The sequence below is a fragment of the Pholis gunnellus genome, assembly GCF_910591455.1.
Source record: "Pholis gunnellus genome assembly, chromosome: 10".
Classification (NCBI taxonomy): domain Eukaryota; kingdom Metazoa; phylum Chordata; class Actinopteri; order Perciformes; family Pholidae; genus Pholis; species Pholis gunnellus.
The window spans coordinates 21,339,504-21,358,356 of NC_136537.1; the positions used below are offsets into that span (position 1 = coordinate 21,339,504).

At 39.0% G+C, this 18,853-nt stretch overlaps 1 protein-coding gene across 2 annotated transcripts in view; it reads left to right on the forward strand.

Annotated features, from left to right (window-relative positions):
* The window catches only part of gria2b (glutamate receptor, ionotropic, AMPA 2b), a gene marked incomplete at its 3' end in the record, with an annotated part of 45,081 nt that overhangs the window by 17,176 nt on the left and 9,052 nt on the right, over positions 1-18,853 (forward strand). For both annotated transcript variants that reach the window (XM_079167391.1, XM_079167392.1), the window contains exons 3-7: positions 5,700-5,939; positions 13,874-14,070; positions 15,863-15,916; positions 16,020-16,178; positions 17,838-18,005. In XM_079167391.1, the coding sequence (XP_079023517.1) occupies positions 5,700-5,939; positions 13,874-14,070; positions 15,863-15,916; positions 16,020-16,178; positions 17,838-18,005 (818 nt within the window). The remainder of the gene's footprint in view (positions 1-5,699; positions 5,940-13,873; positions 14,071-15,862; positions 15,917-16,019; positions 16,179-17,837; positions 18,006-18,853) is intronic.

Consider the following 18,853-nt stretch of genomic DNA (forward strand, 5'->3'; position numbering starts at 1 on the left):
CCTTCAGTGCCATGGTGGTGAAAATTAGGTCAGCTAATTGGGACGGCTAAATATATTTCACAGGGCGCATCTTCTCCTTTGAAGGTGAAACACAGATCCAAAGTCACAGCTGGTGATAATGAGGTGATTAGCGCCTTTTGATGACCACAGAGTGTCTGACGAGTGCTCATACATCTCTGGTACAAGTAATGTACAGGAACTACCGCAGGAACAACGTATGAGAATCTTTTCCAGAGTCCAGCCGTTAATCCAACCCAAACTTTAGACAAGACAACACAATTAAAACTCACAGACAGTGGATCAGACAGTTACCATTGCATTTGTTTTTTTTTGTCTTGATCTTATTTACCAATTTCAACATAATAACTTCATTAACAATGTATTTTACTCAATTAATAAACCATTTTCCTAAATTAATAATCGTAAATTAGGAAAATAAATGAATGAATAAGTAAAATCATAGTCTACTCTCCATTGCCATAAGGTTTGCCATAATGTTTGTTTTCTCCGTGAAAGTAAGAGTAGTCACTTGGCACATTTGTTGATACAGTGTAAGTTCATTCGGGATTTTGAAGGTTTGAATTTTCCTTGTAAAGCTGCCTCCGATAACCACATAAGCTAAAAGACTCTTTTAGCAAGCTTAACAATCTCACAGATAACTTACTAAAAGTCCCCAAAACCTCACAACAGCAAATTGGGTCCTCCACTTTCAATCAGACAAACAATTTCACTTGTGGTGTGTTTGTCTATGTCTTTGTGCTTGCTACATAGTGAGGACCTAAAGACATTTCCACCAACTGAGCGAGGACATCTTTGGAAAGTGAGGACATTTTGGCCAGTCCTCACTTCTTCAAAGACCTGTTTCATGGTTAAGACATGGTTCTAAGGTCCAGGTTAGAATTTGTTCAGTCTAAGTGTAAGGGTAGAGGTGTGTGTGTGTGTGTGTGTGTGTGTGTGTGTGTGTGTGGAGAGTAAACAATTCCACTTGTAGGCAGTATGGGGGTATAGATATACATTTGCAAGGATAAGCATGTGTCAAATCCACTCATTTTGGTCTGAAGGCTTTGAGAAAACCAAGACTCTCACTGAAGAGCTTGGCGCTTCAGATTCCATTAATCTAATTCTGAAAGCACTTTTGATGATAAAGTCATTTTGTTTGAACATATTCCAATGTAGAAAGTGTGTTCAATTTCATGCTTTTAGAGAGCTATTCTCTTCATGTACATGGTATTTTTCTGAAATAACATAACTTTTAATGACATTTTTGATGCAGCTGAATAAATCACATACTGTAATAACTGTGACTTTTACATTATCCTCATCAAAACGCCCATTTCCTTTGTTATTACTGGTTCACTGATGAAATAATTAACAACCTTCCAACGGAATTCTTAGACCAACCCACAGCAACAACCAAATACAGAAAAAATCAGTCTGTTATGCTCTATGCACTATTGTCTGTAACTAGAATGTAAGTATTACAAGTCCCCAAGTCGACAGTGTCTTTATCTTACTTAATTAAACATTCCCAGATTAAGTGAGAACTGCATTTAGTTTTTTTCACTTTATCTTTTTTAACAGAAGGATAGAGGAAAAACTGGGTCTATACCACAGCGTACAGACCCAGCAAAGAGCAATAATATCTGTTTCAACATTTTGCTCTTGGTGACTAATAAGGGTGACCTCATCAACACGGGGGAAAAAAAAAAATAGGCAGTTACTTATTTTTGTCCTGTGTCCGGAGGAGGATTTCTGTGAGCAAGCCTCCCTGGTGTCATTGAAAAGTGGTCGGATGTGACAGAGGCTTAATGGCTTTCTGCTCACCGCTTTTAAATGTTGCTGTTTGTGCCTTTCATTTCTTCCGTTATCAAACATTTCTAAATTCCCTATTGAAGAGGCACACGTAGATGTCTCGCCCATTAAAAACCTTTTGCTCCTCATTCTTTTGCTGTCACATTCCAATGCCAGCAAAAACAGCCGCTCCATGGAGAAACGGGTAGTGCATTGGCTTCTGGATGTGAATTACCATATTTGGTAATAAAGTAACATGTTGTCAAACTGTTCGCTCTGGCATAAGCTGCAGACCAGTCATGGAGGATATCCAGTCTCTCATAAGCATGAGCTCAGAGAGTTTTAATCCTGGGCAAACTCAGCAAGCTCACCAGCGAGAGTGTGCCAGGAAAGAAAGCCTTGGAAACATGACAATGGACGGACGTGACACAGGGACAGGCAGAAACTCTACAGCTGTATTAGCTTCAGGGGTTGGCAATGAGGGCTGCTAGAATACATTATTTCTGTTCTATGATGCCATAATGTGATAGAATGTTTGTTTGTTTTTTACTTTTAAGAGCAGAAGTGAGCTGTGTTAGTCAAATATAGCAGATAGAACATTAATGAAGTAATTAGAATTAATGGGGACTACATTTGGAGGCAAATCGGTCCTAAAAACTATCCAAAATATAACCAAATTAAAATTGTTCACATTTGTAACCCATGAACAGTGTGCCATGGCTTGTTTAACATGTAACCTAACATCTTCTCTGAGGAATGTGTCATCGCCTTCATTGAATTGTGCAGAATAATTTCCAATTAGATTGCCACGGTTAAGCAGACGACACACTTTGGGTTCTTTTAGCTCGCAGTTAGACACAAGTGAAATTAGATTAGTGAGGTCTGATCTCTCTGTGGCCACACTGTCGTCTGCTAAAAAGATTAGGAACGGTGCCACGGACTGATGGAGGCGGTAGGACCGCCATTAGCTGTTTGTCCCGGACGACATTGATGAACATTTTTATTGCTCGAGTCGATGGATCGGTAAAGATTTGGGGCAGCGCATGGATTCTGGCAGTGGATGAAAGCCGTTTATTTTGGCCCATTCTTGATGAGCTCTGCATGTTTTGGTACTCGGGGGTACAAAGACAGTGCAGGTTGAAGTAGCCTTAATGATGGGGAAGTTTACCTTTCAATATGTGGAGAATGGTTTGGATTCCCCAGTCTTAATAGAAAATTCTGAATTTGGACTGTATTAGTAACACTATCACTGCCTCACAAAATAGTGCTTGGTTTACTAGAGTAAAGCAAGTAACTTTAGGCTTTCAAACACATGTGGGTGTGTGAAATAAACAACACAAAAATGCAATATACTCGCCTACGAATCTTATGTCTAGGGCTTTTATTGTGGTTCTGATCTCGTCAAGGTTCAAAGGAGTAATAAGGTTTGCCGTCTTTGTTCTGACTATGGAACCTCTGTGTGTTTGTTTTATGAATAAAGACGCAACTCAATCACGTTCTGCACAACGTGATTGAATCGTCCTGAAAAATAAAAGTGTCACTTTAGTTGCCACGTAATATTCACGTTCTGTGTGAAAGTACTCATGACATTGCGTCCGTGATATAGAAGTGTACACAGTGATGTGTCAGTACGTCATGACATCATTGGTGTGGTTACAGGTGCATAGAGAGCACACCTCAGACGTGAAACAGACTTGAAACTGTCAACCAAAGACGTGAGACAGTGAGACACAGTTCTTTAGCATTACTATTTGATGTTACATTTTATCATTATATGTCACAATCCCACAATTTTAGAATACCACTTCATGTACAGTAGTGTAGAGTTGTAAGGTGGGAAGAGTTGCTGGTTACAGAAGTATTTTTACCCACTCTGAATTCCCACTTCAGACGTATATATTTTAATCATATCCCCAGTGCCCTTTAAAATAGAAGCACATGTATCTCCTGGATAATTTAACCTGTTTCTGGCCACCAGTTTAAATTATTTTCAGAATCAGAATCAGAACTATTTCAGTTTTCCAACAACTGTGCTTTTTCACTATCTAACCGTCGTTACATGATGTATCAGAATCATCACATTAAACCAAACTCCATGTTGGGAGTAATACAGTAGTTAACCAAAGGCTTGTACATTTGACTTTTTATCAAAGAAGCAGATGCTTGTCTTCTTTTTATTGATTTTTAAACCAGAGATGCATGTCTATCCAGGCTGTTGAAGCGCTCTGTCAGTCACCTGCCACTGTCTATGAAGGAAATAAATTGGACTTTTACTTTAGGAACCCTGGGTCCCCGAAATACCATCTCCAACTTCAACCTCAAAACTCCTCAAAACTCTATTAGCAACAGAAAGTTTAATTTAAGTTTTTCATGATCCAAGTGAGTCTATCTTTTTCAGCAGAATAGACAACGACCAAACACTCAGGCTGCTTGATTCGTTCGCCAGAGACACATTTTAATGAGCTGCTGTTCGTTTTGACCCAAACTTCACTAATGAAGCTGCTCAGTGTTTAACAGTACACGGAAGTGGCTGTAAAGAGTGCTCACTGTGTGTATGAGTGAAACATTAAAGCAGGGAATTGAATAAACCTTTCCTAAACATCCTGTTTTAACATAAAAGCGGAAGAGCAAAGCTTTTATGAGAATCTGTTGATAACATTCCCTCATTCCCATGCTAAGCCCACGGCACACACTCTTTATGCTGCCCAGCATGTTTCAATTCATCAACGATAGCTGCCACAGCCAGTGCAGAAGTGGCAGGAAGCCTACAGTATTTAAACCAAGCCAGCTAATATATGATTTATGGATTCCACTTCCCTTTGTCAGCAAGTCATCCCAGTTATATTGTAGCGAGGGAAATTACTCATGAGATTAATTACATTGGAAGACACATATGTACAAGTCAATAAGCCTGATTAACTTACATTTGATCAATACACATTTACAAGCAACATGCCAACCTGCTGACCCTGGAAAAATGTTTGAGAAACAGCCTGCAATCTCAGGATTACTAAAACAACACAGTGTCCATGTTTATCTTCAGTGCACAGTGCCCTTTTCCAGTCTGTGCATAATGGATGTTGGCGTCCAGCATAGGTACTATACTGTATGTACCTGAGCATGGGTCATGAATTATTGAACAAAGGTGATTTTGCAGAGTCAACAAGATGAGGTCCCAATACAAATAATTTGATGCAAGCACATAAAGTCCTCATAAATGCTGGTAGCGTACCTTAAAAGGATCTTAACAAAGGGGATCATTTCGGTCTAGTGGGCTCTAAAGAAGATGCATTAAGTACTCATCTACCGTGGACACATACATTGCTGGTAGGTGGTGGTGAAGCTGTGCACTGTAACATATCTGCCCTGCCACATGTTCTCATAGGAGTAGCCTAAAATGGTTTTCTGCATGAGCAGAAATCAAACAGAAGGCAGTACCATTTCAGAATCTCATGGTAGAGCACGGATGGATATCCCATATGAAGAATTAATGTGCAGTTTTGGTGATTGCTTGATATACTCAACATCACTTATTCCCACAGTATCAAAAAGTCATAGGACAACTCATAAAAGTTTCACATAGTGACTGGCGTACAGTGGATCCTTTACTGTTGAATACAAGCGCTCCCCTGGCAAAGCTTATGAAAAGCTATCTATAAATCAGCAGAAAGAGAAACAGAAAGAGGCGACCCGTAATAGTTGTGTGCGGCCCTAATGTGCTCTAAAGGATTGTGATAACGGTCTTGGATGTATACACTGTTGTGAATTATGGCAGAGAGCTTTGAAAGTATCACAAATAAATGTCTGCAGTTTTTTTCACAGAGGAAAAGTGTCATTGTTCCGATTCAGGGGATGTGTGCTAAACATCGAGCAACACACCTTTAACAAACCTCTTCCCTCTGCTTCAGTCTGTTCACAGTTCTCAAGAGGAGTGTACGCCATTTTCGGCTTCTACGACAAGAAGTCCGTGAACACCATCACGTCATTTTGTGGGACGCTCCATGTCTCCTTCATTACACCCAGCTTCCCTCTGGACGGGAATCAGCAGTTCATCATCCAGATGAGACCCGATATCAAGGGGCCTCTCCTGAGCCTTATCGAGTACTACAAGTGGGAAAAGTTTGCCTACCTGTACGACAGTGACAGAGGTAAGTCATGGACACCATTTTTGAAAGGATCTTTTCAGATTCCACAAATGTTACCACTAATGTTGGCATCATAAAATTACCATAATAATCTGATAGTCTGATAGAATACATTATGTGGCTATAGCTACGCAAGACAACTCGTCAAATACCAACGCTTATCAAATACCAACGCTTATACCAACGCTCTAAGCTTCAAACTATGACTAGGTTCCCCTTTAGCATCGGTTTTGGACATGTCAAGGAACACGTGTCAGTTTCCACTCATAACAGTCATACAATACAGTCTCTTTTCAACATTAACTTCCAACATAGGTTTACTTAGTTTGTAGGTTTACTTCCACAACAAAACAACTTGGTTATGTAAGACATAAACGTAATTGGTTAGGCTTAGGAAAAGTTCGTAGTTTGGGTTTAAATAATGCCGTTTAATATGTAAAATCTGTACTTTTGTTACATCAATGGCGATAAGTAGGCTGCGTATGTTACATAACAAAATGAAAGAAGTAAACTTTGATTTGGTTTCACACAGAGATGAACAGCAGTCTCCTGGTTGAAGTCCCTGTGTTTGGCCCTGCACAGACTTTCAAGCTCTTTATACTTCGTCACTTGCTCTGACCATTTAATAACGACGCAGAAGGGTTTACACCGGAGTTAACTAAAGGGTTCCCACAGCCCCGCTGAGACATATCAGGCAGAGCTGCACTGACTAAGCTGCTGTATGCGACGAGTTGCGAGTGGGAACAGGTTGAGCTAAATATTTAGTGCAGGCAATTATTTCTACCTTTATTAAAAACTACATTGCCCTTTGAAAATGACATTTTTCTCATTTTAAAGTGACATCGTCCATTGCCCTTTGCTTAAACGATATTTTTATTTTTCTTTCAAAAAAAGATTGCAACGGTTTGACCTCATGCAATCCAACGATTGTGTTCAAACCGCTTCTTTCAGCACAAACACAACATATGCAAAACACACTGACTGTAAGCATGTGACACAGCACAGGTAAATCCAGGTAACGTGCATTTTTGGTTTAGAACAAAGAGCTTGTCACATACGATCAACTATAGCACCTCCTGTGTTTGGGAGTGTGTTTTACATAATATCAAGGGAAGGGGAGGCAGTCATCTGTGACGTACAGTAAAGGTGATGTGCCTTGCAGTTGTGGACTTCCACGCTCGTTCTACAAAGTGATTTGTGTGCATTATGTGTTTATGCTATGAACACTGACTGAAAAAATGTTATATCTGGCTTCAGAGCTAAAAGTGTGTCCCCATTATAGTGGTAGACAGGAGAAATCTATATGAGGACAGTTAGTTGTTCAATATTATCGAGTAGTACCGAAGGAGAATATTTAAATGCAAAACAGGATCTGTCATTACTTTCTTTTGATCGTGTTTCTATATAAGTTTAGTATATATAACAGTAATATATATATATATATATATATATATATATATATATATATATATATATATATATATATATATATATGCAAATATATTACAGAAAACGCCCATAACTGCCTCCCATTTTGCCTCAGATTTTGAAGCAAGGGCAAGTCACAAATTTGTAAAAAGTTTATGATTTGTAATTTGTGAAAACCAGTCGTGGTATTATGTGAGATCTGGGGAGTTGAAGTTTTCCAATAACTTTATGAGCAATTTCCAAAAATAATGACACTATTCCAAACAGGTATGCTAATATTTAAGTGCTACCATTTAAATATTCATAGATAAGTTAATTGTTGCTGTTGACATTTGCATATTAGGGGAGAGCATTACTGTATTCGTCACAAAAGCCATACAGGAAGTGATACCGGTGGAATGTTTTACTTAGTTATCTGTTTTTCACATCTGACAACACACACACACACACACACACACACACACACACACACACACACACACACACACACACACACACACACTGGTTAGTAAATGGTGATTATGTGGTCACTACCTCTAACTCAATGTCAAGCTTCACCAACCTCCTGGTCTGCTAATTGATTAGTATCATTATTACACTAATTACTTGTCGGTCTGCACATTTAAGAAAAATCATAATTTTGCAGTTTCCTCTCTACTCAGCCTGTGAGTGCACCTGTGAGAGCGATCCCAATTAAGATCATGGACTGATTTAATGCAAGATGGAAATGATCCACCCTCAAACTGTAATATCCAGACTTACTTCATATTCAAATCTATTCCATCTCTATTCTTTGATCCCTTTCGTCAGTGATTCTTTTTTTTTCAATTCAAGATTGAAGTAAGTCTGGGAATTTTAATTTAGCAGATGTTTAGCTGTCTGAATGGTTCTTCACATGCTTTATCAGCCGTCACATTTTAGCTTTTTTTTCCACTCACATCTGATGTCTGAATATCACACAGCATGGTGTGTAAAGCGTAAAGACGATAACGCCAAATGAGGCTAAATAACACACAATAGCTCTTTGTGTGTTATCTCTCTTTGCTGTGTCATGTCACTCACTTCGTTGTGTCATCTGCTAATTGTGATTCAGTGACTCGTAATCTTGGAGAACAATGCAGCCTCCTGCGGCACAGAGGGACTGTCCAGCACTGAAAAGGAAATCTCTTCCAAAGATAGTGTTCCATTGTATTTAAATTGCTTCTTCAGTGAAAGAACAGAATTAAACCTCAATCGTATCCAGTTACAGTGGAATTACACTATCAAGTCTTTTCTTTTTTCTTTCATTCTAATAGGGATATTCGTCTTTCAGGTTACACTTCTTAAGCCCCTTTTTTACTTCTCATGTTAGAATGAAAATTATTTCTTATTTTCTGCACACTAAAAGGAAGGAGTTTTGGGATAACTTCCAAAAAGCACTTTGCGGGTGTTGAATGATTCTTGATGAAACCCCAAAGATGGCTTATCAGAAATCTGAGTAATATACAGAATGTCTTAAAGTAACAGGAAGTGGGATCTCTTTCTATACACTAGTGTTTAGGCTGAATACTGTGTAGTACCAATGGTTTAGGAGAGATTTAGTGCATTTCTGCTCTGTATTAACTTTAACTTATTGTTTGTCATCACTTACAGTCTTACCACACATGATCTATCTACAGTATCCCCCTTATGCTATACCTTCATTCTCATCGTTTTTCAACATGCTTTTCGTCCTCTTCTCCCAGAATCCATTGCTAATCCTCCCAGTCAGCCTTGCCCTGACTGACTGCCCCTCTCCAAAATCCGAGGGCAGGTTCCAACCTGCTGTTTTAGATTGTCCTCATGCTAATGCTAGTTCTGACCCGCTGTCGCTACTGTACGTCCGCTGTGGCACTAAAGGGCCTGTTGTGCATATTTCATCATTGCATGGCTGTCTAATTAGGTCAGTGTGATCCACTCATTCCCATGGAAACAGAAGTGCGGAGAGAGACACAGAGAGAGAGAGCGAGAGAGAGAGAGAATGAATAAGTGTCTGAGCGAGTCAAAGACGGAGCCGAGGAAGACGAGGGAATAGAGTTGCCACTGGTTATGATGAATTCTATTTGCACATTGAGACTATTGGCTGAAGCAACACTACTGTTGTCAGCTGTTGTCAGTCAGTCAGCTTAGATAATGGATGTACTGTATGTGGGCGTATAGAAACAACTGAGCGTTGTGTTTTGCATTCCTTTGGCTCACCGAATGCTTACATGTTCTCTTTGATAATTTAGCACTGTCACTTAGAATAATAACTAATAAACAAAGAAAGAATAGGAAATTACTTTTTTTACAGTCTGAGTCTTTGATCAACATTCCTATAAGGAATTGTGTTTGATTCTGCATTTGACCATTTACACCCAATTTCAATGTGTAATGCCCTTTAAAGTAGTGAGTGTGAGACCCCTCATAGACAAATAATTCAAAACTGTGTCTTTCATCCATAACCTGGATTTATGTTTGGTTGCCTAGTCAGGCTCTACACTTAAAGCTGCTTTAATTCAACACAGTCTCACCGCAGTTTGTGAGATAGTCTCATACTCATCGCAACATTTTCAGGGCAACATTAAGCTACAAACAAAAAATCATATTTATGCAACAAAACCAGTTGTATTCAGGGTTGGGCTTACAATATATACGTACAGTTAGGTTTAGGCAACAAGACCAGCTAACTATTGCTAAATCAAATAGTATATTCATCTTGAAGCCTGGGCTTAAATAGACACTCCATTTAAATTAACAGTGGATCAAATTACTTTGTGTCTGTGAAAGCTTTTGAGAGTAGTGACTAACTCATCTGATGCCGTAGTACCCCTCAGCTCTACGGAGCTTTGTGAGGAAAACCAAGCTTGCGAGTTTGGGTGGGCCGCCTTTAACTGTGGCTATAGCCATTTTGTTGTTGTGGCTATGGCTTTAGTTTTTGCTGTTCCAGCTAAGTTTTGTTTCAGCATCTTACCTGCACCCATCCCAAGAGCCGGGTACAGCCAACCCTGATGCAGCCAGCGGCTATGGCTACATTTGTCTCACGGCCTTCGAACAAAGTGGAACATTTCTTACTTTCGTTGACAATGTATGTAACCATTTGCATGTTTTGATGGTTTTAATTTGTATTTTTCACAATATTTGGGAGCTGTTATAATACCATTTTCAAATTAAAATTACTTTAACGGCAGCACTACTGCCACACTACTACCTATAAGCACTTACCAATTGATTTCTTTAGTGGCGCTTCAGTTGGTATTATGCAGAAGGTGGATTATGTACTGTATACCTGGGGAATGATGTTCAACCTTTACCGTTGCGGATATGTGAGGAAACAATAGCTTGAAGCAAACATATGAAGCCGGTATTGAACTGCTTTCCTCTATGCATTATTTATGAGGCTTTACTTGCCTCATTTGAATAGTTTTCCATCATATTTTGCATATGATCATGCAGTCACATCCATCAACTCATCGAGATGCTGTTGATCAAGGAGTATTGAGTTAAGCTGCATGTGTGATCACTAGGACATAAATAATCTTCTCACTTGGATAGAGGAAGTTATGGTTTATTGTTACTCCACCTTCACAGTTGTGATTATCTCTATGCTCAAATTGCTGAATTAAAAAAATGCCATTTTGCATACAGTTCATGGATTTCTCCCCTGACCTTTTAAATTCAGTGCAATTTAGTGGCAAATGGGCAATCACATCAGTACAATGGTAGCGCTCTGCCTGTTTAAATGGATGGCATAATGTTGGCTGCAAGCCAAGACACAACATATGTCTCATTCTAAAGAGGAGTGATAACAAACCGTTCTAATCCAAGGGGAATATGCTGCATACAGCAGTCTTTGAACCGCAGAGGAAACCAGCGAAGCCAAGTCTCCGCTTGAGTTCTGTATTTAGAGGAGCAACAAAGGCATTTATTATTTATTATTATATCACAAGGTTCATTGTACGGATGGACTGATGATATCTAGAATAAACTGATGCGCAGCAGATTGGAGAAAGAAATCCAAAAACATTAGAATTGTATAAGCAATGGCGTAGTGGTCTAGTGGCCTTTTGATTGTCTTGGGGCTGATAACTCAGTGGTAAAGACACCTATGGAATTGTTGTTGGATATTAAACTGATAACACACCTCACTTCACGCCAGTCTACCTTTTCTTCAAATTGTTGGCTGGCTGCTTGTGAACTGAAATGCACCATAGTCCATTTTTGTTAAGTACAGTCACAGCGTGTAAGTCTAAAGGCACATTTGAAAGAGCTAGACTGAGTAACGCAAGTAATAGAACAAACGATGCATACGAATAATATTGCTAATGAGTCATTAATAAAAACATGTTGCTACAGTTAACTCGTGCCCTTATTTAGAATACTGGTTACACTGGTATAAATGTCTAGTTATTCAGTTTTACTGAACACCTGCCAGCCAAACATATACATACAGTATATAGCCAACATAAACGTTTTTTGTGACCATTATATAAGTGAGGTAGTTATCAAATAATAATGCACACAACGCAAGATGCAAAGACTGTGGCTGCACTGATGTGAAGCTCTGGGGAATTTCCCTCTGTAGCATGCATTTTTAATCATCTCTTTAGATCATTTTTTTGGACCGCATTATGTAAACAGATTATGTCATGAAAATAAATAAATGTCTATTTATGTTTTGACCAATACACAGTTTTCCTTTAATCAAACTGTGTTGGCACTACTTTTTCAATCATTACTCAACATTACTCTCTTGCTGTGAGCAGGAGAAGCTGGAGCTTTGTAACAGCTAAAATGAGTAGCCTTCCAGCTATGAGTATTAATTTACAATAGTGATGAGGCTGCTACATAAGAGCCAATAGAAAAGTAATGATTCAAGGATGGCCCCACTCTCATATAGGCCCATTGGTCAAAGACACCAATCATTCAGAGAATTATCATTTAACCTTAACCACCATTAATTTAGAATCAACCTTTACGCTTACATTCTGCTTGTGTCCTCTATGCATCTTCTCTGTAAATCACTCTAAATTAAAATTATCTCATTTAATAAGCATTGATGAAACAGTCAAATTTAACCACACTATAATGACCTTACTGTAATTATGATGTATAGTTCATTCAGATAAAACTGCAAGTCCCCATTTTCCTCCCCACCATCATAAAACCATTGCTGCTTCGCATGGAATTGATTTTATCTGTAATTCACCTCACTGTAGCAAGGAAACGCTCAACCTTTTTATCAAACCTCTCTCAAATGGCCCACTGCAGACCAGGGATCAATATCAGAGAGATATTCAGCTGTGAAACTAGATAGAGAAGATGATACGGACATAGGTTGGAATGGAGACTGTAGTCTTTGCCTTTAATAGACTTTGCTTCAGATTGATGGAAAGGTGCTACATGTAATTGATTTGAAAACTACAGCATGTTCTTTAATGTATACTTTTGTTTTATTGGTTTTGGAGTAAAGAATGAAACTGTTGAGCTCATAAGATGAGATTGATGTAAAGATTGTTTAATAAAAACACTCAACCGCTTCGACAGAGGACAGGGATAAGTTGATCCAGGCACAGTGCTTCGATAAAGCATAATTTCGATACCCATTTATTGGTATATGTTTATAACCGCTGATAATGCAATTTCACTTGGCTGATAACATTCAAAAGCAGGTGATCCTGAGAACGTTTTGTAGTTTTACACCATGTTGGTTTAAACTTGACAGTTCATACTTGAATATGTAAACAGCGAACATCTTATGAATTACGAGAAGTGATGAGGATTATGGAAGGCTTGAACATCTATAGCTCAACTGAGGAATCTTCATCTGCTGATAAGGGCTGTGGTATATGGTGAAAAGCTTAAGTGGACCTTGAGTCGAAATCTAGAAAGAAAAATACTCAAAAATGTCTTGGTATTGGAGCATGGTAGTGTATTGACAGACCCATTTGCCTCCCACATGTTGGTCAGGTTCATACCTGTGAGTCATCCTGATGAGCTCCTTACATAAGGCATTCAGTCTCTGTAAAACATCCAAAGGGTTTAAATAAGCAGACAGTCAATAGTCTGAATTGAAAGAACTATGTTTACCCATGTTTTTGAATAAGTCTTGTCTGACACATTTGTTTTGAGTTTATTTTCACATCTTTTCTACTTCCGCCATTGGTGTTTGTGCTCTATTGCCATGACGTTCCTTCTTTGTGGCCACTTCTAAAGTTTGTATGTGACTGTGCCCTTACAACAGGACACACAGAAAGTAATATACAACCAAAAATACCCCATTACCAGAAAGCTGGTTTCAAGGAAATGGGAAAGGGCAACAAAGAGACAAGGATACTGTGCAGAAAACCTTTTTATTCCTACCTTTCCATGGTGACGGCTTTTGGTTCCATTTGTAGAAGGACACCTCTGAAACCAAAAACTCCAATTGTCTTCAGTACCAAAGAATACAACGGATAGATCAGTCAGACAGAGAGTATGAATAATGTTTTAACTCCACTCTCCGTCCTCAGGCCTAACAACGCTGCAGGTTGTTCTGGACACAGCGGCAGAGAGGAAGTGGCATGTGACAGCGATCAACGTGGGAAACCTGAAAGACGAGAGGAAGGATGAGGACTACCGCTCTCTGTTCCAAGATTTGGAGAACAAGAAAGAGAGGAGGGTGATCCTGGACTGTGAACAGGACAAAGTCAAAGATATCATGGAGCAGGTAAAGAGTTTCTCGTATCATTCTGTTCACGTTCATTGAGAACCTACAGAAGGAGTTTTCTTGACGTGATTTAGACTGCTTGGTTGTCCAAATTTAACAATGTTAGCACAGGGATTTTAGTGTTGTTGTGTTGTCTTTCTTTGATATGTCAAAGTGAAGTGTCAGTGAAGCAGTTTTGTATTTCCCCGCTGACACCAGACTTTCAAGCGAGTTAGGTGCACTGAGATTCAGGTAAAGGAATATGGGATGCTCCTGCCTGTTTTCAGCTGTTGGAACAAATAATGCACTGACTGTAGTAGTCTGCTCTCAGGAGACAGACTGTTGCTCAGTTTGTCTTTTTTTTACTTTTCCATTCCACATTTGGCGTGTGAATGGAATTTCAGATTGCATAGACCTGGGTGAGGCCGGCCTCTGGTTTGATGGTAACGCAAGGAGACTAGTATCTTTTCTTTTCTTATGATCCTGTCTTGACTATCAGAAACATGGAGGGACACAATGGAGGGAACAATAGTTCACATGCTGCCTTTTGTCTGCTTCAATATTATTACAACAATCTATTAGCATCTCACTTTTTTAAGATATGATTTTGATTCCACTGCTGACCATAAAGGCCTCTGGTTGGGTTGCTTCTGATTTGATGTACTGAGTGGTGCCTCAATGTATTTTGGAGATATCCCATTTCCAAAGATATCAGAATGCAAATATTCACCAACGCATTGGTAGACACAAGTCTAAATATCTCATTATATGTGAATACAATCAAGAAGTGTAAATAACACTTGGGAATTACCTGCAGTATTTTTATATTAGTTTTATGGAGGAAATGCTAACAACCCTATTGTCCTTTAATTTCTCCTGCAGGACAAAAGTGTTTTTTAGCCCAAATATGTGCATTTGATACAGCCTTTATAAAAACAACATTGTCACATGGACCCGGCAGCCCAGCAGATGTTGAAAGGCACCATAACAATTGCACGAATTGTTCATTCAGGCTGTAAACAAAACTGCAATTAAAATGCAAACAGATGCACATAAACAAGTTATATTTACTTCACTTTCTACCCAGGAGAGAGGCTTATCGATTAGCATTTAAAGCATGCCAACGTCTGTTTAACCAAATGCTGAATGAAATCAATGCCCTCAGCCTCGGTGCCTGTTTATCTGGGAAAAACAGAATCCGTTCAGGTGGAGGTTTTTTGCTTCATGTCAAAGATATTTACGTGGGAGATACAAGACGTTATTATTCAAATCTGCTTCAAGTAGCGGCCCTGACAAACGGAGGTGCCAGTCAAGCAGCGGGATTAGTTTCAGGTGTATCATTTATAAGAGGTACAGAAATGCAACATAGCTGATATATTTCTGTTATTTTCTGCTTTTCTGCTCCACTGATAAGGAAAGTATACTCACAATTGGATACCTCTGTCTAGCAGTATTTTTTACTGTAAACACCACCGTTTTTTTCATTCAGTGATAATACCCTGGACTGTCAGTCATGTTAGGGTTGCAATGGCTGAATATAATGGTAGATTTGTTTTTATTACATTTATGATTGCCTTATCTCTGATTATCAGACTCCTGGTCCATTAAAGAATTGCAATGAAAATTTTCCAAAATAATAATAACATACAGCTTTGAAATGGCTATTAATCATATGGTGAGTCATCTTTAAAAAAAGCCAAAATTGTCTAAAAGAACTTCTTTCAAAAACCTTTATAATGCTATCTTGTTTGCCCAAGACTTGTTTCTTTATTCCAGTGGGAGCTTATACTTTGTGTGTCTCGTAACCCTACAGGTCATCACAATTGGCCGACATGTTAAAGGCTACCACTACATCATAGCCAATCTGGTAAGTTGACACAACTTCTACATTTGTTCAAAGATTGCGTCATCACTTTGTATTTTTCCAAAAATGTTTCTCATAGAAAAATAACTTAATTTTATGTTTTCAGGGTTTCATTGATGGGGATCTAACCAAAATCCAGTATGGCGGTGCCAACGTGTCAGGCTTTCAGATTGTTGATTTTGATGATCCTTTGGTGTCGAAGTTTGACCAGAGATGGGAGGCACTAGAAGAGAAGGAATATCCTGGTGCTGACGATAAAATAAGGGTGAGTTTTCTTTCTATTTATATATTGGCGGGCTGGGATTGTTGAGTGAAAATATCTTTGGAAGCACTTAAAAGTGGCTCATTTGCTCTAATGTAAGTAAAAGTATGCTGTTTCCATCAGCATCACCCAACTTCACCACTGTAAGTACACACTGTGTGCATTATTAAACACCTTCAGATTCTTATGCACTGTTACACTTACACACGCACACATTTTCCCATGAGCTGAGCTTTGGCATGTTTAATACTACATTAATCATTTTATTTGCAAGTAATTTAAATCAGGATGTTATGATAGTTACCTCCTCTCCTTGTCCTTTGATGTAACTAATATAGTACCAGCTCTCTCTCGCCTCCCACTCTTTGTCTCTAAACTACTCACTGTAAACTTCTCACATTGAAACATGAGCCATCGGCAACAATATTCTCCCACAGTCTGTCTGCAAAATTGTCAAAGTTCAAGATCTGTTTTATAGCCACACAGCTAGGCTGCTGCAAGTGATTCAAGTCTGGGTGAAAAATCACTCTGACATTTACAACTCAGAACAAACTAGTGCAGCACATACCATAAATACAGCAGGAAAAATAAAATACCACCAGAAATAGGCTATAAAATACACTCTAATTAGGACAAGATGCTTAAATGCCAAGGAGGATGAACAGAGGGTGTGTTGTTTGTGTGTTTATAACTTCAGAGGAGGATATTCATGTTGGTCCTCACTGGTTGGCAAGTTGAATTTAATGGCACAACTTGGAGTTATAGCCTCTTTTCTCAACTAATTATTCAAACCCTAAAAGATTGATGAGGCGAGGTTGTGTTAAAGATCCATGCTTTGACTTGAGGCACAGACGTGACACGTCCTATGTAGTTTGCCTCAAGACATTGAAGAATAATATTTAGAAGCATGGATGCAGTTGAGAGAAGTCACAAAGCCATCTGCAGTGAAGTGTCTCATTCCTGCTAATTGAGACCCCACAGATTTATTCTTTTTGCCCAAATGGAATAAAGTTGTTGGGAAATCTGCCCAGCCATAACAAGTGACAAAAAATAACTATGTCCTGGAGGCTCTCACCCAACACCAGTGTTATATCTTTTGCTTCACATCTATTTGGTATCCTTTGGTATGAAGCAAACTTTGGCTGCACTGGTAAAGATGAGCTGCCTGCACAGTCTGCAGTTTACTGACATCCATTTTGTGAATTCTTGGTCTTAAAGTTCCAATTTAACTCTGTCACTGCTTTAAAAAACAGTGAAGAAAATTATTACATCTTGAAAGGATAAGACTGAAAATAAATTCCAAATCCTAAAAGGCCAAAACCAAAAACATTTGCTTTAGATTTTAGCAAAAGTTACTAAATCAGGAGACAAATTTAGTGTTTTTTTGTTGTGGACTATTTCCAGTTGTGTATTTGATGCTCTTTTTGTGTATTTATGGTAGCAGGACATGTGTGGGTTCAACTCAAACTAAACTACAGAGCCCATAAATATTATGTAATGAAAGAACATGTCATCCGTTGCGACAGAATGGCTGATTGATGAGTTTTAACAGTTCTTGAACAACACAGGAATAAGCTATATCACGCATAGGAGAGAGTCAACTTAATTCCTACCTCTCTGACAACCTCATTCCTAACTTCTTTTCCCATTGTTCTGCTCTAGTACACATCAGCGTTGACTTACGACGCCGTGCAGGTGATGACGGAGGCCTTCCGCTACCTGCACAAACAGCGCATCGACTTCACCAGGAGAGCCAACAATGGTGACTGCCTGGCCAATCCTGCTGTTCCGTGGGCTCAGGGAATGGAGATCGAACGCGCGCTGAAACAGGTAACACATTACACGGATACACGCATCCTTTTGTTGGTGAAGCCGTGTTGCCGTGGTAACAGCAGATCTCCCTCAAGAAATGCACAAAACACCCACAGAAAGTACTTCACATTGAAAGACTGAGGTTTTCACCATGCTCAGATATGCTGACAGCTATTCTTCAGAAGAGACACAGAGGTCTACCCACAGACTGTCCTCTGAGCTTTGAATCAAGATTAGCTTCACTCCTGCTGAGAAATGAAGCTTGACAGCCAAAGTGAAGCCAAAGTGTTTTTTGGTTGTAGTTACAGGATCTGAACTCTTGAATTTTAAGCCAGGAGCAAGTGATAAAAGATCTCACTAGACAATCTGTCAAAAACGTCAAAGATATTTTATGAAGAAAAAATGCCTATTATGTTGCACCAAGGGTTCAGGATCATCATTGGATTTCGATAAGAGCAATCGATCAACTGACCAACCATGTTTCCTACAAAATTACTTTCCCATACAACTAAACTGTGCTCTCAATTGTGTTTCAAAAGGGAAGTTTTTTAGTTAGGTGTTGGCAACAAATCTACTTGGTTCGATGTAGTAAAAAACGTGATGGTTTGTCTTAAAATGACTACAAAATTAAAAACAAACAAAAATGTTAAGTGTTTTTTAGGAGACAGGGCTGAACTGACAGGATGCTCAAAGGGTATCTCTGACTTGGCCTCCCTATTGGCCATGTGGCTCCGTAGAGATGGGCATCCACAACCAAATTGTATCCAGGGTGAGATTTTTGCCAGAATTGATCAGAACATGGCCTTGCTGCCTTCGACTGCTACACAGGAAGTCTGGATATGCATATAAAAGGTGAGGAATAGCAA